The 22,646-nt window shown below is 30.6% G+C and overlaps 2 protein-coding genes across 2 annotated transcripts; both read left to right on the top strand.

Annotated features, from left to right (window-relative positions):
• The first annotated feature begins 39 nt into the window (after positions 1 to 39).
• On the top strand, positions 40 to 4,989 carry LOC123656165 (serine protease persephone-like). Its single transcript, XM_045591872.1, has 6 exons — positions 40 to 143; positions 615 to 730; positions 969 to 1,112; positions 2,953 to 3,068; positions 3,748 to 3,905; positions 4,705 to 4,989. The coding sequence occupies exons 1-6, from the start codon at positions 114 to 116 to the stop codon at positions 4,876 to 4,878; spliced, it is 738 nt and encodes a 245-aa protein (XP_045447828.1). The 5' UTR covers positions 40 to 113; the 3' UTR covers positions 4,879 to 4,989.
• Positions 4,990 to 8,951: 3,962 nt separating this feature from the next.
• Positions 8,952 to 19,837, top strand: LOC123656164 (glycoprotein-N-acetylgalactosamine 3-beta-galactosyltransferase 1). Its single transcript, XM_045591871.1, has 7 exons — positions 8,952 to 9,097; positions 12,447 to 12,679; positions 13,057 to 13,195; positions 14,050 to 14,146; positions 15,921 to 16,047; positions 18,601 to 18,755; positions 19,273 to 19,837. Exons 1-7 carry the CDS (start codon positions 8,952 to 8,954, stop codon positions 19,423 to 19,425), a joined length of 1,050 nt encoding a protein of 349 aa, XP_045447827.1. The 3' UTR covers positions 19,426 to 19,837.
• The last annotated feature ends 2,809 nt before the right edge of the window (positions 19,838 to 22,646 follow it).

Below are 22,646 nucleotides of genomic sequence, written 5' to 3'. Positions count from 1 at the left end.
TAAATAATGACGTTAAACAGATATACTTTATTATTCCCTAATATTTTTCAGAATGTCAAAAGATTATTAAAGAAAACATACCGCCACTCTCACTGTTCATAATAGGAGGAGAAATGGCGAATCTCGGAGAATTTCCACACATGGTATGTTGTAAGTCAAAATATATTTCACGTAAAGAAAACAGGCACTGGCAGCAGGCTGTAAGTTAATTTGCATCTTTCTTTGAGAAAAGAAAATAAATCAAAGAAATTCATTTCCTTCTTGAGTTAAGTTTGTTTAAATGAAAACTAAAAGTTACTGTCCAAATTCATCGCGTTGTGAATAACTTCAGTGTGAGTGTCCTCTTCTCTTTTCTTTTGTGAAGACTAAGAATTTTATTACTTGCCTTAATACACATGAACAATTCTACATTTTTATACCTAAGTTAATAAGTTAAGTATTACGGGTAAATACAGAAGCACATACCTGAAACTAATGGATTGTCGACGCCCATGAAAGAGAACTTCAAAACGTATTCTTAGTCAAAGAAAAGTTCTAGTCTAGTGGTGTATATATTCGCCGAAACTGAATCAAAGTCAGTTATTTTTTTTAATGTTTTATTTTACTATTTACAGGTAGCACTAGGATATCCTAACAATAGTCCAGACGACTACAAATTTATATGTGGTGGATCTTTAATATCGAAGAATTTTGTTCTTACTGCGGCTCACTGCGTTGAAAATGTCGACAGGTACTGTGCAAATCGCATTATCGGAATAGTTAAAAGACAAAACTATTTTGACTTTGCACAATACGGTTGTCAATGATTGCCTTACTTACTTGATTTATATTCAACGTTACCGTATATTTTAATTAAAATAAACCAGTTGGCAATCTTTTTAATGCTATTGTTTACCACTTAAGTCTTACTATCATCAAACAAGTATAAATGAATGGTATCTTTCATTAAATTTAAATATTTTTTGCAGACAGGTACCATCCATGGCTCGAATGGGTGTAGTAGATATCGGAAGCAGTGAATGGAACTATAAAACGGATATGAGAATAACAGAAATAATCAAACATCCTGACTACAAGAGTAGTCAGAAATATCACGATTTGGCACTTCTCAGGTAATTTATTACCTCAAATTCTTTATTTATTTAACACAACAATCTCTTCCTAGCAACTTCGGGGCAACTTCCTAGCAACTAGAGGAGTATTAAAGAGTATATATAATATGAGCTTAAAACTATTTACATAATATTACGAACTTAGAACGATCTTTTTTTTTATGTCACTAGGTCGGCAAACAAGCGTACGGCTCACCTGATGGTAAGCAATTACCGTAGCTTATAGACACCTGCAACACCAGAAGCATCGCAAGCGCGTTACCGACCCAATCCCCAATCCCCCCAGGAGCTCTGGTCACCTTTCTCACCAACAGGAACACAATACTGCTTGAAAACAGTATTATTTTGCTGTGATCTTCTGTAAGGTCGAGGTAATACCCCAGTCGGGCTGCTCCATATTTTGAGCAGGAAATTCCTGCTGTGCCCTGCCTCAGTTAAGAACTTACGAATATACCTAATATTGAGCTACAGTGTACTAATATATACAGACCGACAGACATGACCGCTAAAATTACCGTCCCACAAACGTAAAAAATGCCGCGGGAATAGTAGGCGAATTTTATAAGTGGAACGCATATTTGAGTGCTGTCAGGTGTCAGCTGTGTGCTCGCAATATGGCGGCATGATGAAAAGATGTAGGGGGTTGTGAGTAAATATTTCGCATGGATTGGAGTAAAACTTCATTCAACATGGATTACCGGGAATTTATCGTTGCGTTTTTGCTAAATCGAATAAAAGATAATATTCACAATTTGACATTGACAGTTGTTTTTTTTTGCTATGCTAGGTGGTTACGGCATCAAAGAATATAGCCACCCCCTCTCTTCCCGTGGGTGTCGTAAGAGGCGACTAAGGGATAACACAGTTCCACTACCACCTTGGAACTTAAAAGGCCGACCGATGGCGGGATAACCACCCAACTGCTGGCTTTGAAATACACGGGCCTAAAACGGGCAGCAGCATCTTTGGTGCGACAAAGCTAGCCCTGCGGTCATCAACCTGCCCGCCCAGCGTGGTGACTATGGGCAAAACACATGAGTTCACGTCATTTTTGACGTGAACTTGTGGAGGCCTATGTCCAGTAGTGGACTGCGAAAGACTGCTGTGATAATGATGATGATGAGTTGTTTTTTTAAATTCCCGCCAGCGCCACGTTTCGATGAAAGCCAAATCTGACACACATATATTTTGTGGGAGAAGTGGGCGCTTTATGGTCACGAACAATGATGTCATCTATGTCGTAAAGCTATCGCTCGCGACGACCACGGGCTTTAGGTGGAACGATAGAAAAGGCGTTGTGGTCATTGCGGTCGCTAAAATTCGCCTACAACGCCCGCGGCGTTTTTTACATAAGTGGAACGGCAATTTCAGCGGTCGTGGTCGATGGTCTTGTGAGCCTTTAGTGGAACGCAACCCGCATGTTGTACTCCACAGCACGTAGGGTTCTCTCACTTTTTTTTTAATGAAAATCGTATGATATAATTATACAGTTTTATCCATGTTTTATCTACAAAAATTGTTACTTATCATTAGTTAGGTTAATCTATTTATGATATAAAGCTCCTGTCTCTCACTCTTTCTTTTTATTTTTGTCTCTATAAAAGATTGCAACATTGTAGTTTATTTTCTAATATACACGCGAATTTCACTAATTATACTGAAATAAATTTTTCGGATTTCATCGCGGTTTATTAGGTTTGGTTTCCCACCGTTTCGGTTACTTTACAGCAATCATACGGGACATCCTTCCGTGAGATTCATTATAATATAGTTTATCGTTACGATATTCAATATATACTCATAATAACCTGATGTATGTTTATGTTTTCTTTAATTGCAGGTTAGAAGCGTCTATTGAGATACGACCAAATTTAAGTCCTATCTGTCTGTATACCGAGGAGGAAGATCCTTCCATACCCTTAACTATAACAGGCTGGGGTACTACTAGCGCCACCAGTAAGTTCTTTTTAAACTACAAAGTTAAAAATTGTTATAATTAAAAAAATACTTCAATAATCTGTCCAATACTGTTACTATACAGTAGGGACAGTTATTTATGAGACATTTAAGATCAGGACTACTAATAAGAGGTTTTGAATTCGGTTGTTTGCATTTCATAGAGGTAAATATCGCGTAACAAACGCACCAAAAAATTAAATAAATTGATTATATTAATATCCATTTCGTTTGAAAGACAGAAAAAAATAAACAAATCAGTTTCGACCTTGTACTATTATTATTTTGACATTAATATCACGAAACTTATTGTAAGTAAAATTTAATTTTATTAAGTTCGTCATTATTTTTTGTGTGTTATAACATAATAAAAAAGTTTTCTCAAGTCAAGACTATTTGAAAATAATTTTAAAATTTATACTTATTACTTGTGAAAAGTTACTTGTCTATTTTATTTTTTACTTCTATAAAAAGACAAAAGTTACTTTTTTTATGAAAATTAGACTCAATGGGCCTAAAATTATGGTAAAACAATAATTTTTCTACTTAAGGATAGAAAAGTACACATTAAGGCAAGTTAGTGTTTCATGGTTAAAAAAAAAAACAGTCACACAGTCTAAAATTACTTCGAAATGTGTCATTGTTTTATGCAATGATTAAAATTATTATTAAATTATAGGAGACATGAAGAGTCAAATTTTACTGAAAGCAAACGTGAGTATCGTCCCTAGAAGTCGCTGCAAGGATTCCTACAAAAATTGGTTAAAATTGCCGAAACTAATTACCGATGATCAAATCTGTGCTGGCGACCCAGATGGACTTCATGATGCTTGCCAGGTAAGAAAAAAGAATTGTTTTGTATTAAAAATATAGACGTTACTCTTATTGTGGGAAGTATGACGTGTAATTAAGCTCCGACACTTCTCTTAGAACGAGAAAGAGGCCTATTCCCAGCTGTGGGACGTTATAGACTGAATCATCGTAAATATATATATATATATACACATATATATATATATATACATTAATTTAATATTAAGCATAAAATAAGTAACCACATAAGCGCATTCAAATTTTGTTGAATTAAAAATTACAAGCAATTACGAAAAAGAAACTTTGAGTAATACCAGTACTATATATTATTACCCCTTGAATGAGTAAACATCGTAATTGATTCTTAAGACTTCCTATAAATAAATAAATAAACGCTTCACACTCAACGGTCCCCAGTAAGATTATCTCCTGTGTCGGGGATCCGGAAATACACAAAATACACAAGCACAAACGCCCAGACCAAAACAAACGTATATATGGCCAGTACAAATTATTGTCGTGTGCGGGGATCGAACCCGCGACCGCTAGCGCAACTACCAGCGATCTGAACGCTGCGCCGACGCGTCGTCAAAAAAAAAAAATCCTAAGCGATTCCGAGCGATTGTGAAATTTTAGGTTCATAGGTTGTGTTTAAAATTCGTCTTGTGTAATAAAATGCATGTCTTGAATAATAGACTGAAACATACCCTTGTTCTTCATAAGAGTAGATGCCTTTACCAAATATTTGGACATCTCTAGTCAAATTTGTACTTTTTTGTATTAAGATAAGTGAGCAATAAACTTAAATGTCATTTCTTTACAGGGAGATTCCGGAGGTCCCTTACAAGCTCTACCATATCGCGATGGTTTCTATCGACTAATTGGTATTACTTCTTTTGGTCGAGGGTGTGGTTCCACCGAGCCTGGAGTATATATACGCGTCGCGAAATACCTCGATTGGATCGAGAGTGTTGTATGGCCAAATGAGTTAATCTAAAATATCGTTAATTGCCTAAATTTAATTCACGAATAGTCATTAATTAATATTAGTACAAAAATGTATTTATTAAATTTAGAAATCAATGTTTCTATTAAATATACTTTTTAAATCTTATTTTCTCGTATACGTTTTTGAGTTTATTTAACAGTTTTTGTCATATCATTTGTTTGGTCTATAATTATTTATTTTCAATAAAATACTTTTTGAACATATTGAATATTTAGTATATAATATTTTAATTTTTGTTATGACTTTATTCGAAACATATTATAAGCAATAAAATAAATGTTGCATTGATACCTTGACCCCTAGCTGATAAGCAAGTCGTCTTCGAGTTATCTCTAATAAAAACCCAAACGTACATTGCAAGTGTCAACAGATATAATTACCGAAACACTAATAGAGTTTATACGTGAACACATTTTTTTAAAATAATTTTTATGTTTAAAGTCTCCTAATATTAAATATTTGATAAGTTAAGTATGTTTATTGTATAATATACCATCGAAGATGTATTATTTAAGACTAAGAAAAACTGGTATTGTAAGTTTGTGCCAAATTACGTAACTAAAAATACAAGTGAATTTGGTGCTACCTAGAAGTTCTGATAAGTCTTTGATGTATACGGTTTTGTAATTCAAAAATTACATCTAGTCAATAAGACTTATAGAAAAAAGTCTCTGTAAATTAAACATTTATTTAACTTTCTGTGTTTTATTTATGTTGCCCATATCTCTCGCGTACTTTTCAATTTTTATTTCATTGTTTTATGTCAATTAGTAGTTAGGTATGAGGCAACATTATATTGTCAACTCAATGTCATGTCATAAGTCAAAAAATCGAATCAGATATCTGAATCGTAAAGCTTGTATACATTTGTGCGTTGAACTTCTAATTATAATGAAAAAAATATATAAATAAAAGAATTAAAATGAAAAATCGAAATATAATTATTTCTACATACAACGGAAAGTAGATTGTATATTACCGATATGGTTGTAAGTATTTTATTCATAATTTGTATTGGTGAAGGTTTACATTCATATTTGTTATCCAGTTTTCACATCCCGTATCTATTTCCTCTTGATAAATGTGTATTAATCACTGTGTAACAATAAACGGTTTGATTCTATGTCGGTACTTACGGGCTTACTGTTTAATATTAGCTTTATATTGTAACTAATTATATTAAAATTAATCATTAAATTGTTGATTTGAAAATTAGATAAATAATTTATATTTCAGAAAATATTGTATTGCAAATATACACAGTAGAGCACAAGTACTAGTTGTTTTTTATTGTAAATTAAAAGAAATATTTAGATTTTAATAGTCAATCGTTAGGCAGTAAAGTTAATAGTTACATTTTTAAGTGGGCAGTCTACGTTATCAACTCGTAGTTACATTTAAAGTTCGTTTATTGTGTTCAGTACATACTAGTTGGAATAAGTCTTATCGCGTTAATGGAATATCTTATTAACTTTGTAAGTATGTATTGACTTTATTGGTCATAAAATAAAAATATTTTTAATTGTTTTAACATTATTGTCTTGACATGAAATACGACAATGTTTTCTAGAAACTATGAACTTGGGATATTGTTTGGTTTTAAATATTTATTGAATATTTAATAATTTATGATCAATGGCGTTGTGAAGTGTGTGAATGTGTGATGAAGACATAAATTATTTGTAAAAACTAGTAAAGTACAAAAGAAGCATACATATGCCAATGAGATGAAAAATTCATTCAAGTTATATTCCGAATGTTTATAGATATATAATATAAAGAAACAGAACTAAAAATAAATTTTAATCTTAATTTATATAAATAGAAATAAATCAATACACACTAACTTTCAAAATTTTAACAATAAATATGAATACCAATTATAATTGCACATCTGTCCACACTTGTCTACACATGACAAATAACTATTCATATAAACATATAAACAAAACAGCTTGTAACTCTAAACATTAAACAACTTTCTGTGTCTAACGCCGAGTTGCACGAACAGAAATTAAAATTTAAGTAGTGATTAAACTAATTTAATCGCAAGAATTGTATGAAATTCCTGTGATTAAATTAGTTTAATCTCTACTTAAATTTTAATTTTGTTTCGTGCAACTCGGCGTTAACTCTTATAACATTTTCAATATCGGTGGTGGTTAGCATTTGAAACTTCTTATTTTAAAAATCATTGTGTTAAACAAGAACTTTAACATTGTGTTCCCGCAGCAATTGTTGGTTCGTCTGTTTGTTGGTTTCGTATCTGTCTGTATGTATAAATAAAAACTAATTGCTACATGTATTGCTAAGCTTTAAACTCGAGAATGATATTCATCAACTTTTTTTTAAGTTTCCTATTACTTTTTAGCCTTTGTAGAAGGCTCTTACAGAAGAATAAGAAAATTATATGGAAAATTGGTGGTAATTAGGTAGGTTATTATTAAATGGGTTTAATTTTTTTATCTAATGATAGACATATTAAAAAAAAAATTTTTTGTGATTTCTCTAAGATTTCTTGTTATTTGACTTATACAATTTTATTTTAAAGTAGTACTTTAAACATTTAACAAACACAATTTGATTGGTACCTGTAAAATTAAATGTATAAAAAAGTATTAAACAACATAAAAAAACATTTTTCATAAATATTTTTAGAAAAACCTATGGTAGCTATGGTAGAGCAAGAAAGATGAAGGAATTTATTTAGGAAAAATAGTTTAAGCGAGTTTCTTTTAATGTCAGAATCAATGTTGTCAAATGTAGAAAATTATAGGAAAAAAATCGTATTGTAACGTTTAAAACTAGACCATAAAATAAATGACAAAAAACCTTAAAAAATCGAAATACATAACGTCGCGATTGAAGATTCATTCATTAATTCCTTTTTTAGTATTATAGGCGATTGAAGACAATTTCAAAATTTTAGTATTGTATTTGTAATAAAAATTTATAATCCCCATAGAAAAAGAGGAAATAAATTACATCGCTCGATCCTACTCGTTTACGTAACAGAGAAAAATCAATAATTATTTCATTTCATAACCGATATACGAAAGAAGAGTTAGTTGCTTTGGCTCGCAAATTAAGTCAACTCAATCTATCCTGCCTAGGTTTCAATGTACAATTCTTTAATGTATTGTGCAATAAAATATTAATAAATAAATAAATAAATAAAATTCATAAAACGCAAAATTCGAAAAACGCTTTCTCATTTTCGATAAAGTTATTCAGGACAGTTGTAACTATTGAATTAGGTGAAATATTCCATTATAAATTGAGCAGCTGTATCGACGGTATTTGAATGTATAAAGTGCGTCTGTTGAAACTAGATTGTAATAAACGAGACCTAATTTAAGATGATTTAAATCTTATTCTGAACTGATAGCGTAGTCATTGACACGAATGGGTTCCTAGGAATCAAATAGATATGGGTGTCTTGGAAAATTGGACATGACTAAATTGATAAAAATACTTACAAGCTAAGTGTCCAAACTTCAATTGTTTAGCAATTGAAAATATTGGCAATCACAACTTTTAAGAATTCTTAACCTAAACAGTCAAATATTTCTGAACATAACTTTAAGAAAAAATGTTTGTTTTTAATATTTAACTAAAGATTCGATTTATCGGATACAATTTTGCCTAAAAAAACAGAAAACTTATCTGTATTAATTAAATGCAACAAAGTCGATATACGACACACGTTCATTTTTTCTTAGTAAAAAATTTAAACGTGAAAATCGTCTATATCTGCCTAAATTGTGATTCATGTAATGTGATAATAAAATAATTTACTAAATATTATTTGACAACAGATAAAACTCTCATAACTTCATTGTTACTGCATTCGCCATAGTCGCCACAATACTAAAGTTATTCTACATGTTTGTATTGAAATCGAAAAAATATATTATTACATTGAAAATACTTTGACAACGTTCAGACGTTCAACATATCGTTGCGTGAACACATTACGGTATCTCGCGTAGCTCTTGTAGCGGAATATTTTGTTCATCGAAACTATTTTTTGGTCGGAAAAAAATTTTGGTCGATTCGCAATGTACCCTGTGCAGGCGGAGGGCAGGGTGATGGGTCGCCGCTTTGTGCTAACACTGGTGATCGGGATATCCGCCGGTTTTAGTTTTGCGTATATACTGCTAACTTCAGCCGGTTTCACACGGGAAGTAGCTTGGTCCACCTACAGGTAACTATGGCATGATTTTTATATTCTGTGCTACAACTAATTCGCATGGAGCTTTTCTTGTGCTTTTTTTTAAAGCTGTAATATTTACATTATCTAATTAAGCTTGCAACAATTAATTATTTTATCATTTATTTTTATTTTGTCATTTATAATAGTGTTGATAATCATATTTTTATTTCATTTTATTAAAAGAATATTTTTGTTGCGTAAATTTACAAGATTTTAGGATTTCTTACAAGACTATGTTAAGTACACAGTACATAATATAAAATCTCCGTGGTTTTTCTTGTATTGTATTTTTATCTTATTTTCTTGATGACAAATAAAAACAAGTCATAAAAGGAATGTAACTTTTATCAATATTCTGGTCAATATACTCAACATGAACACAATACTGTTTGAAAACAGTATTATTTAGCGGTGATCATCTGTAAAGTGGAAGTACTTCCCCACTCGGGCGTGCATAAGGATTCTATAGGAACTTAAATAACATTATTTATACAATGTATATTAAATTGTATGTATTACGCGATAAGTTTTAATCAATTTTTAGTGTTACGCGATTGTCAAACGTGTCATCAACCGCTGAATACTAAAATTTAACATTTTTCCGGCGATAGTCACTATAATACCGAAATGAAGAGTGACTAGATTCAACTAGATTTCATTAAAATAAACTCAATATCTATCGGATTTATATTTTTGATTTATTAATATACATAATTAATCCAATTCTTGCATAGTTAGGTTGGAATAGATTGTAATCTAATATATAAAATTCTCGTGTCGCGGTGTTTGTAATTAAACTCCTCCGAAACGGCTTGACCGATTCTCATGAAATTTTATGTGCATATTGGGTGGGTCTGAGAATCGAAGAACATCTATTTTACATCTCACTAAATGTTAAGGGTAGTCCACCCCAATTTTTTTTTATTTTTAGATAAATTATTTATTTTTTATTTTATTATGATTTGGCGTTGAAAAATACATACAAACCTAAGTTTTCACCCTTCTACCACCGACCCCTATTTTTAAATAGCATTTAGCGGCAAGACAACGTTTGTCGAATCAGCTAGTAATTTAAGTAAAATATTGAGGCATATATGTTACCTGATTGTGATATCGTCGTTACCTTATAAACCTAATACTAGCCATTATTCTTCGTAGATAATTGATTTAGTTAATAGATTCTAGGATGCTACATAGACATTATTCTAATTAGTCCATGGCCTGTATTCCGGGATAAACTATTATCTTTTTTCTAGCATTGGCAATCTTTCAAAATACTTAATATACTTTGGCCAATTTATATACCAAGTGTAGAATAAAATTGGACTTGTTGGGAAAATTACACGTCTGTTTTTTGTAAATTGTGTGTTGAAAATCTTTCTTAAGTGTTACTGTAGTCATTAGACTGATAGCTAGCAATATCGAAAAGAAAATTCCGGTTTCATACTACTACACCTATGTAGATTTATCATCTAAATTGATTTATCGTCATATATCGGTGTATTCTAATATTCTAACATTCAGCAATTTAATAATTCGTAGTAATATACACATCTGTATATTGCTAATTGATTATAAGTATCATTTGTTGGAAAATCTTCTGTATTTATGAGGATTAGAATATAGGTCAGAGTTTTAATTTTAAACTAATTCACTCTTAACATGAAAATACTAAGAAGTAAATATTTGTATCGTACAAAATAGTTTGACGACAATGACACAATATATGAACAATAGAAAATTTTAAATTGATTTGACTTACTCTTAAGCTGGCTTATACTCGTCAAAATAATACAAACGATCTCTTAGTATAAATGGTCTCCAGAAGATAACTGCTTGAATATTCTTTTGTATGTATGTAAATGTTTGTCCTTATTTGGAAAAAAAGCCTACTACAAACGAGTTTAGTTTTAAATGTTGTCGTAAGTACAAATTGTGGACAAAGAGATTTTATAGTTATTAAAATTGCCTCCTGATTTTGCCGTGCTGTTCTGAGCTCGATCATTTCAAGCTTTTTCTGATTAGCTACATTTTATTCGTATGCTTGCTACCTCTATCATTGTCTGAAGTGTAGTTATATAAGTTTAGTCGTCCATTATTTTGACTACGCTGAGTGATTTGCGCTTTAATAGTTATTTTTATTTTTTAACCGACTTCATATAAGGAGGTTACTCAATTCGACCGTATATATATATATATATATGTACATTACGTATTTTCGGGGATAACTTCGTCGTTTAGGGACCAATTTTGATAATTCTTTTTTTGTTGGAAACCAGATATCCCAAGGGTGGTACCATGAAAAGGAAACCAGAATCTGATGATGGAATCCTAGAGAAAACGAGGGGAAATCTCGAAAATCGTAGTGACTACTAGTGCATTTGTTAATTTTTTTTATGTAGGTACTTACGTTTTATTACTTGTCGATGTAATTGAAGTCGGTTTTTTTTCGTTTGGTAGCAAATACATTTATAATAATCACAACGATTTTTGGTTTGATTGTAATCAGTGATTTTGATTAGAACATCGTAAAACTCTTTACTTGTTTATTAAATTTCCAAACACGATATATCTTTAAGGTATCTTTCGTGGATTTCTTATTAATTTTGATTTCTGTTAATAGCTTAATGTATTAACGATAAAAAAGTACTGCTAAACAAGGGTTTTATTGATTTATATCGTAAACCTATTAATTATTAACCTATTTGCTGTGTGGTTACGGCATTAAGAATATATCCACCCCTTCTCTTCCTGTGGGTGTCTTAAGAGGCGACTAAGGAATAACACAGTTTCACTACCACCTTGGAACTAAAAAGCCGACCAATGGCGGGATAATCATCCAACTGCGGGCTTTGAAATACACTGGCCGAAGAGGGGAAGCAGCGTCTTCGGTGCGACAAAGCCAGCCCTGCGGTCACCAACCTGCCTGCCCAGTGTGGTGACTAGGTATGGGCAAAACACATGAGTTCACTCCATTTTTGGCGCGAACTTGTGGAGGCCTATGTCCAGCAGTGGACTGTATTAGGCTGAAGTGATGATGATGATGATTAATTATTATAATAATAAGAAAATAATTCCTGTTTTAAATTGCACAATCATTAACAAATGTACCAATTTATCAATTTTGTCTCGTATATATGCGGTATCCAATAAAGAAGTATCTATATCTGTTAAACGGTTTATAATTTACAGCTTTTCATATATCATTTAAATTCTAACTAAGGGTATCATCAAAAACTGTCACCATTATTATTATTATTTTTTTCGATGCATCAAAGTTATAGATTTTTTGTCAATTCATGATCACTTACTAATAATGAAGATACAATGGATTTTTTAGGGAGTCAGCGAGAGATCTCGAAAGGCATCCCATACCAAGCGTTATAGACCACGGAAGCGAAGAACCAGCCCACAGAGATGAGGATAGGTCGGTGGCAGATGAACTTGCTAAGAAAGTGAGAGTCTTGTGCTGGATTATGACTCAACCGAACAACCATAAGAAAAAAGCTATGCATGTAAAGGCGACGTGGGGAAAGCGATGCAACAAGCTGTTGTTTATGAGCACTGCTGAAGGTTTGAAAGGCTTTTGTTAAAATTGGAATGGTTCAGGCTTTAATGTGTTTTGAAATATAGGTAACTTGACACACAAATCAGATGCAGTTGTTCGGGCAAATTGTGATCTAACTGAACAAAATGCAACGATTTTAGCCAAACGATGTTGTCTTGCATGCACGATGCAAGACAACATCGTTTGGCTATAATGTCGTCATCTTTATTAGGAAAAAACCTTGAAAAATATATAACAACTAATCTAAGTTTATTTAATAGTTATGAAGTTACTAAGTAGGTATCTTTTTTTTATTTATTACAAACAACATATTTAATTTACAAAAGAATCTAACTCAGTCTATAAAAAAATGTAATCGCGAAAAGAATATTTTTTATTTCAGACAGTTCACTACCGGCGGTAAAACTACCAGTATCAGAAGGCAGGGACTACCTCTGGGCGAAGACGAAAGCCGCGTTCCGATACGTGTATGAGCATCACAGGAGAGATGCAGATTGGTTTTTGAAGGCTGATGATGATACGTAAGTAGAAATATACCTGAAAGAAATTTCCTCTTTAAACTTTACAATAGGTACAGTTGTCAGGACCTTGTGGGCTTTGAGTCCATGGTTTGGTGTTTTTGCTAAACATGGATTTTGTGACTGCTTAGTACTTTATTACGTATTAATATTAATTTGTCAAATCAATTTTAAAAAACATAAAAAAATATATAATTGGAAAAACTACCAAAAAAGCTAACCTAACCTAAACCTAAACGTAAAAATAATAAAACTATATCGTTTCAAATCTCTTCAAAATACCGACTACGCCATCTTATATAATTTTTCATGGCATTGAATTTGAAGACGGTCTTTTTCTTCTTTAAAATATTTAAATTCTTTTGGTGCGTGAAGAAAAGATATTACACAACATTATTTTACAATAATATCTCTTTCCTATTGAATGGGACTTAAAGACTGAAGTGTTAGTTTAAAAGTATTATTCGATTGTCAGGACAACGCTGCAGTGTTTAATTAAACAATAGAAAACTTTATTATTATTTTCATAGATTTAATATACCACAAGGCTTTCTTTAAAAGAGAATGATAAAACCGAGTAACTTTATATAAACTGTAAGCCTTATATGATATAAATATGTTATTTTTATTTTGATGATTCTTATTTCAATCGAAGTCTTGTAGTCCTATTTAAATTTAATCGGGATTTGATGACTAATTTTTTTATCAATCTTTGATAACGCGGATTTACTTGACTATTCTTTCGTCTACTTACGTTGTTTTACTTGACGATGTAATTGAAATCGGTTTTTTTTGTTTGCTCGCAAACACAATTATAAATGTACATATTTTTAGTGATATAATTTTTGTCTTTGCAGGTACGTCGTTGTAGAAAATCTAAGATACATGCTTTCAGAACATTCCAGCAAAGATCCCATATATTTTGGATGTCGTTTTAAACCTTTTACAGCTCAGGTATAATTAACTTTTGTTATTTACTTTATTAAAATTAGATTATTTATAGTATGTAGTATATGACATAATATGGAATATTTTATATATTACTAGTTATGCCCGCGACTTCGTCCGCGTGGAATTAAAAAACAATTATTGTGCAGTTCGCAGAGTTACAAAATAAATAAATTTCTAAAATAAAAGTAGCCTAGGTTACTCCTTAATTACATCAGCTATCTGCCAAAGTCCCGTCAAAGATTAGCCGGAACAAACAGACAGACAGACAGACAAAAATTGTAAGAAATGTTGCGTTTTGAAGGGAAACCAGAGATGTAAGAAAGTAAGTAAAGTAAGAAATGTTATTTTGGTATATGTATCGTGTCCATCCAAATGCATTTAGTAAAAAGCGGTTATTTTAATATTACAAACATACACTCTAATTTTGTTTATTTGTATAGATTATAATTCACATAATATAAAAAATAATAATTTTATGTTACAAGGCTGTTGTATCATAAACTATTTAATTTTTATTTTGCAAGTTTTTTTTTTCTTTTGATACAATTATTTACATTTAAAAAATCGCTTTAATATAAATTTTTACAAAAAAAAAAAAAAACTTTTCATTGAATATCTCAAAACACATTTTGCAAATTATATAAATTACGCGTCACGTTGTTTGTCCGCGATGGACTCCTTAACCAATTTTAATCAAATTTGCACACCGAGTGAAGTTTGATCCAACTTGAAAGATTGGCTATATTTTATTTTGATACATGTAATTATTATATTTAAGAAAAAAAAAATAAAAATAAACGGCAGATGTTCGCCAGGTTAGCTAGTAGCTGATATTTATTTGACAACGTGGTGAATTCGTGGTCGTAATACTCATCATCGAGGAAACGAGGAAAAAGAATTTGGCAACGACGATATGAACGACGTCATGTTCTGTTTTTGTTTGAATAAAATACAATTTGTTTGTGAGCAAAAATGTAAAATGTGTGAGAACTATCGAAGAAAAGCTGTAACTAACCAAATTAATTCAAATAATTATTATTCAAAAAACCTGTTCCTTTATTATAGGTACTCATTTTATTCGTTACTTCATCCTTTTTAAACCCAATTACTATTACTTGTTTTATTTATATCCACCAATTTGTAAAAATGTTTCAGATAATGTTGTTTCTTGAAAAAAGATATGTTTATTTTGTTTTATATGTTTTAAATTGAAGTTTTACGCAAAAATAATGATATGAATGATAGTAGAATGATATGTGCACGACTATAGGCTACCACAGTAGTTTTACTTTAGTCAAATTTTATTATATTATCAAGTGACCCAATTTCCTACTATGACTAATTTATCATAATTATATAATTATTTTATATATATATAAGGTGGTCGGCATACAAGCGTATACCTCACTTGATGGTAAGCGATTACCGTAGCTTATAGACATATATCCTGCAACACCAGAAGCATCGCAGAACCTACCCCCAAGCCTCCCCGGGAGCACTCTATCTTACTCATCACAGGAACACAATTCTACTTGAGAACAGTCATATTTAACTGTGATCTTTTGTAAGATCGAGGTACTTCCACAGTCGCGCTGCTCCAGCTTTTAAGCAGGATATATCCTGTTGTGCCGTACCTCATTAATATAAATAATTATATCCACAAATACACGAGGCAAAGGGCGCACGATGTATCTCCCATATATGTATCCGTATTATAATATAATATTTTTTTTTTTTTTAAATAAAAAATTATAATATGATCTTCGTCTAATTCTAGGGTTACATGAGTGGTGGGGCGGGCTACGTGCTAAGTAGAGAAGCGTTGGACAGATTCGTGAACAAAGGTCTACCATCGCCTCATCTCTGCAAGGCGAGTGATCATGGAGCGGAAGACGCTGAAATGGGTAATTATTTTATTTTGAGAAATAATTTACATATACATATTAGCACCTATGAATCGTTATGAATTACACCATTACCACGTTTTATTATTATTATATTACTCATTACCACCATTATTACCAGTTTACTGCTTACCAGTTAACAGGTTTTCTAAATAAATGAATTAAAAATAATCGTTTGCTCGTAGGTAGACAAAAAAATAATCAATTAAATCCGCGTTATCATAGATCATTAAAAAAGTAGTCATCAAATCTCGATCAAATTTTAATGAGACTACAAGACAAGCATCCGGTTTCGATTAAAACAAGAATTATCAAAATAGGTATACCCAAAGAAAAGTTATGTGGTATAATATAGCATAGGTGGACGAAATGAATAGGGGATTAGACAGTAATCAGATTAAAATCTATTATGTACTTAAATAAAATAAATATACTGTTTTACGATTATTTATCGAATAATTATTTTAAAATAAAAAATACTGATTTACGATTATTTATCGAATAATTATTTTAGTATAATTCATTTAAATATTTTTAAATGAAGAAATAAAATGCTGTTATTTACAATATTTTTAATCTGTACTGAAACACCAACTACAGTGCGTGACGTCATTTGTAGGATCAAACATTGACCGCACACCATTAAGCATCCGCAACGCCCGCATCATGTTTTCACCATGCCGCCATATTGCGAGCACACAGCTGACATTTGACACTTGACAGCGCCCAAATATGCGTTCCACTTAAAAAATCCGTCCACAACGCCCGCGGCGTTTTTTACGTTAGTGGAACGGCAATTTCAGCGGTCGTGATCAATGGCGTTGTGGGCCTTAGGTAGAGCGCGCCCTTTGTTATTACTACAAATGACGTCACGCGCTCTCAGATGACATAACGTGGCGTTTTGGCGGGATTTTTAAACAAACAATATTAAAACATGATTTTGAGTACCTAAAAAAGTAAGTATTCATAAAGATTAATTTAAAACGGATTTTGAAAATTTGTTCTATTCCCTATAGTCAAGAAAATACGCATTATTAGATATAACTCGAAAAGCACTTGTTATGTTTCAAATAAATTTAAATGGGACCATATGACAGGCACCACCTTTCGATTGAAAAAAGAATCATTGAAATCGACTCACCCAGTAAAAAGTTCTGAGGCAACATACATTAAAAAAAAATACTACCGAATTGAGAACCAACATTTTTGGAAGTAGGTTAAAAAATAAACCGATAGATATTTTTATGAGCACTTAGCGCAGTGAACAATCTCTTCCGCTTTATAAAGGAGATAAATAAGCTGAAAATATTATGCCGACATTTTATGTATGGGTTTATGATAAGTTGTGTAGAATTTGAATTGTTATAATATAAATTACGTAGTTTTGAAGCCGACTTAAAATACTTGATCAAATAAGGATTTTAATCATATCGCAAATGACAATTTATAATTTTGTTTTCAAATATTTTTTTACATTTTATATAAAATTAAAATAAATTTGTCATTCCATATTATCGATACAATTAGACACAGATACTTAATTTATTCATATTTAATTAACAATAATATTATCAATTTGTTTAAATATTAAGTCGACCTTCTACATTATGTGTGTATTTATTTAGCTGTATATACCAGATGTTATTGAATAATGTTTATATATGTATATACACTAGCTGACTCGGCAGACATTGTCTTGCCGCTAAACGTTATTTAAAAATAGGGGTTTGTGGTAGAAGGGTGAAAATTTAGGGTTCTCTGTATTTTTCAACGCTAAATGATAATACATAAAAAATAAATAATTTATCTAAAAATTAAAAAAAAATTAGGGGTGGACTACCCTTAACATTTAGAGGGATGAAAAATAGATGTTGTTAGATTCTCAGACCTACTAAATATGCACACAAAATTTCATGAGAATCGGTCAAGCCGTTTCGGAGAAGTTTAACTACATACAAACACCGCGACACGAGAATTTTATAAATTAGATATTATCCTCGCATTTATCAATAACTAACGTATTTTTAAACTTAAAATTGTGTGAGTATATTAAATTATGACTAAAAATCTATTGTTATTTATTTATACAATTTTTTGTACTTTATGCTCAGCGGTGCTCATAACGCATCAAATGAACTATTTACTCAAATCTATCCTCATTAATTTATAATATTGCTCCTAATTTTAATTCTAGTCCCGTTTAATAAAGCGGAAGATTTCCTTTATTTTGTTTTTCATAAAAAAAATATTAGCTATCTCAAAAATCAAAATAATTTTGTTATAAAACTACATGCTGCAATACAAATGTTTAACTACTTACTCTGATAGTAATATCGGTCGAGACTTCAGGGATGTAGTAAATTTATATTTTATGTCTATTTAAAACCTTACTTTTTGTGTCTACGGGGAACAAGTAGACAGAGTAGTAATAAAAACTTTTTGTATCTTTTAAAGTCCTTATATGCATATTTTGCATATCTGGTCCTTTGAGACCGGATTTTATAACACTGAAGGCTTTTGAATATAAGAAATTTATTGATTGTTTATTTTTAGGTATATGCTTACAACACATCGGTGTAAAGGCGATGGACTCACGAGATTCGCTCCAACGCGGTCGATTCTTTCCCTTCGTGCCTAAAGACCACTTGTTCCCAAATAAGGACAAGGGCTTTTGGTACTGGCAATATATTTACTACCCCTCGGATGAGGTAAGATTGATAATAATAATAAATAAATAAAGTAAGGCCTCCCTTGTCTGAAAGGAACTCTGAATTTTGTTTCCAAAACTCCGTGTGTAAATGTCCCTTGTGGATCTGAAGTCCAATTAAGAAGATAAGGCCAAAATAATACTCACTAATACTTACTAGAAGTCACAAAAAAGTTTTCTATCTCTGTGTCACTCGTAAAATTGCCGGCTTTAGAAAGATACAACTAGATTTTGATAATGCATATATATTAGTCTTTACAAACTGTTATATCCCTGTCTCGCTCGTAACGTTTCCTGCGTTAGAAAGAGTCAGATATATTTTCGTTATGTGTATAGAGTAAATCGTTACACTACATGCTTACAGACAATAACTAATGTGTGTGTGTAATTTTTAGTTTTCGGCAAATATAGATAATTAAAGAGTATTAAACAGTTTTAAATTTTATTTCGAAAAATGATCCCCACTCTATCGCACTGCGCTTAACATCGGTTCCTACACCTGTGCTCATTAATTCTAGGGTCTAGATTGCTGTTCCGATCACGCCGTTTCCTTCCACTATGTGGACCCAGAACAAATGTACGTACTAGACTACCTCATCTACCACTTGAGACCCTACGGCATTAGCTACGGGCATCCAAGAAACGATACAAGACTAACTGATGGGCAGTAAGACATACTAGTCAACACCAAATGTTAACTATAGTGTATGTATAAAAGTGTACTATAGTATGTCGTTGATTTTGCATTATGTAACATTTTGAGTTTTGTTATACTACCTTCATTTTATTCATTTTTAGCAAGTGAACATTAATAAGTCTGTACTATAATATTTAGCATTTATTCTTTACTAAGCAAAAATATAGAAAAGTGTGTTATCATTTCTAATAATTTTTGATATAAACAAGATTTTTATTGATTCTTAACTATTCAATATACACTATGTGAAATGTCTTTTTATAAATGTTAGGTATTAAAAATGAGATTTTGTTTTAAATGACATATTGTAAAATCAACGATATAAATTAAGATAGTTCCCATAAGCGGCATTTATTTAGTGGTAATGAGTATACGAATGCTAAAAGACAAAAGTAAATACAAAAAAGACATATAAATACGTCCTTCAGTTAAATTATGTAGTCGGTTTCCAGTCATTTTACGTAATAGTTAAAAAAATATATATAAAATATGTTAAGCTATTATTACCCAGTCGTTCATTGAAAACTAAAACTAAGACACAAGTGTTTGTAAGACACAACTCCTTAAGAACGATTACAGTTATAATTAAAAATATATTTCTCGTATTCTTAAGAAACGTTGCGCGGTCACTCTCAAGGCAGTTTGCTTTTTCATATTTTATACCACGGGCTTTATATTGTTTCTTAAGGAGTAAATTACAATGCGCGCTGTTAAAATGTCATTTTTGTATCAGCAAAATTAAAATGTAGAATTTAAACGCGTAAATAAATTTACTCAAAAATATGTATGCCATAAAATCTCATACCAAAAACTTAATGGCTGTATATATTTATTAATAAGCTGTCCATAATCTTCATAATATTGCTTGCCATAATACGATATTGTTTAAAATATAGCATAATATATTATAATAAATTATATTTACAGTTTAAAATGATTTTAACTTGATTGAAAATATTATTTTTCAATTTAAAATTACGTATTTATATAAACATATTTATTTTAAGATTAAAAATGGTCTTTACATTTTCGCAAAAAATCAAAATAGTAATAAATTATAAATATAATTCTACATTTTTTGAACAAGACCAAAAATAATTGTGTTCCCAAATATTCACTCAGTCAAGTCGACATTCTATAACAATCTTGTCACAATAACACGTTGATGGACGTTTATATCTTAATCGTGGGTTTTGACAGATTTGGTAATCTACTAATTCTGTGGAATTAAAAAACCAATGAACTAAGTTGAGGCTTCTAAACAGTCAAAACTTATCTTTAAGTCAGTGCTCGACAGTTTGTTCGTCATTTTGATAAGATTGTACTAGCAGACTAGCGCCGGAACTAAGGCGAAGTATATAATAATAACACACTCCTATATAAAAAAAAACTTGTCGTTAGAAGTGCGACTTTTTTGTGATTGCATTTGCATTTAGAAATAATAATTACATAGCTATATACTCGTATATATTTCTGTGCGTCTAATAATAGATAAAAGTAGTTTTTATACATAATATGGTATATTCATTACTTATCAGGGTTTTATTTAGTTACTATAACGTAATAAAAGACAAATACTCATACTGCGTGTTGAGTTTACAAGTTCATTATATGCCTTATAATACACTTTCTATGTGAATAGATTTTTTTTGGGATATAAAAAAAAAACATCTTCATGGCTATATTTAATACATCTCAATCTGTACTTTAGAAACAATATTATTTCATACTATTCTTCTATGACAATATCCTCACAATGGTAAATCATTAATCCAACAACACTTTAATTTTCGTTTTTGACAGAACTGGTATTCTACTAATTAATTAGTGTCAGTGATATTTTACTGATTCGTTAGGGTCTAGTAATATTCTGATCACACCAATGAAACTAAATTTTATATACATTTGGTATACAATTTAATTTCATACAATAAATACGACTGATCGATTATTGGAATACGATTTAAATAAGAGAATCGCGATTCAGAAATTCTAATTAAGCCTCAAAATTATCATGTTTTACATTAAAGGCATGAATGTTGTTTTACGTAAGTGTCAGCTATTATATGAGATGTTAGAATAATTTGTACCTTATTTCAATGTGTATCTTAGTTTTGTGTATAAGTAACTAGTCGGTTAAGCTTAATACCAGTCACCAAAGAATCCTTGTTTTAGCATTAAATGAAAGCACCTATTTAGAATATTTTGTATATTTGTCAATATTTTTTAATTCCTGTGTGAATTTTACTATGCATTTTGTTGGAAGTCTTATCTTTGAAATGTAAAATATAGTTTTATGAAACGTATGTAAACTAATATATTTTTAATTGTTTCAAAGTTGAAAGTAATTTATCATACTATTAATGTATTTTATATATTACTTTTCGTACTCATTGATGTAATGGTTTCTTTATATATTTTTGCTCAATTTATTTTATTTCTTAATATTCAAACAATTTGTAACTTTGTGAATCTCGTCAATACTTTCTTGTTAATCCGTAATTTATTATATTCATGAATGACTTACAAATATTTCTTAATTTTTTTTACCAGATGTAAATATTTGAAATCTAATGTTTTCGTCAACATATAAAACACATACATAGCTCCAGTGTGTGTTTGTGTTAAATATTTTTTAATATAAAAAATATTTCCATGTGATCAAGAAGCATCTAATACAGCTTTTTCTTAACACAATTTTGTATGAATAGTTATTTTAGAATTTTTATATTATAGACATTATTTTTTTACATAAGTGATGTGTGATTATATTTACATTAAGAAGTTATGTTCCTTATTATTATTTCGTCATTGTGAAATAATTTCTAAAAATTATATTTTTAATTTGCTCAACATTGGAATATATTTCAAATAGTCTAATTACTGTGATGTGCAAATTTAATGTTTTCATAAACATTTTTCACATTACTTTTTGTTTTATTTATTTCCTATAATCCGCAATAAAGAAAAAAAAAACTGTTACAAAGAATGAAAAATAACTAATAACATTAGAGAAGTTATTTCTATGTCGATATATCCTTTTCCAGAACACAATGGCTATACAGAAGCTAAAACCACATTACTTACATATATCATGTCTTCTTTTTGTCGTTACGTTATGTTTAAATGTTAGGATTTTTGTTTAATTAAACTTTAGGATCTCGGATTGATTATGTTAAAAAAAAATTTACTAAA

This window comes from Melitaea cinxia, chromosome 9 (assembly GCF_905220565.1).
Source record: "Melitaea cinxia chromosome 9, ilMelCinx1.1, whole genome shotgun sequence".
Taxonomy (NCBI): Eukaryota; Metazoa; Arthropoda; class Insecta; order Lepidoptera; family Nymphalidae; genus Melitaea; species Melitaea cinxia.
This window is presented reverse-complemented; position numbering and strand designations above follow the sequence as displayed.

Excerpts from the sequence above, each read along its gene's own strand:
- LOC123656165 (XM_045591872.1), top strand. The coding sequence starts at position 114 with ATGGCGAATCTCGGAGAATTTCCACACATG. Across the intron at positions 144-614 it reads TCGGAGAATTTCCACACATG|GTAGCACTAGGATATCCTAA; the intron begins GTATGTTGTAAG and ends TACTATTTACAG. Across the intron at positions 731-968 it reads TGCGTTGAAAATGTCGACAG|ACAGGTACCATCCATGGCTC; the intron begins GTACTGTGCAAA and ends TATTTTTTGCAG.
- LOC123656164 (XM_045591871.1), top strand. The coding sequence starts at position 8,952 with ATGTACCCTGTGCAGGCGGAGGGCAGGGTGATGGGTCGCCGCTTTGTG. Across the intron at positions 9,098-12,446 it reads GTAGCTTGGTCCACCTACAG|GGAGTCAGCGAGAGATCTCG; the intron begins GTAACTATGGCA and ends TGGATTTTTTAG. Across the intron at positions 12,680-13,056 it reads GTTTATGAGCACTGCTGAAG|ACAGTTCACTACCGGCGGTA; the intron begins GTTTGAAAGGCT and ends TTTTTATTTCAG.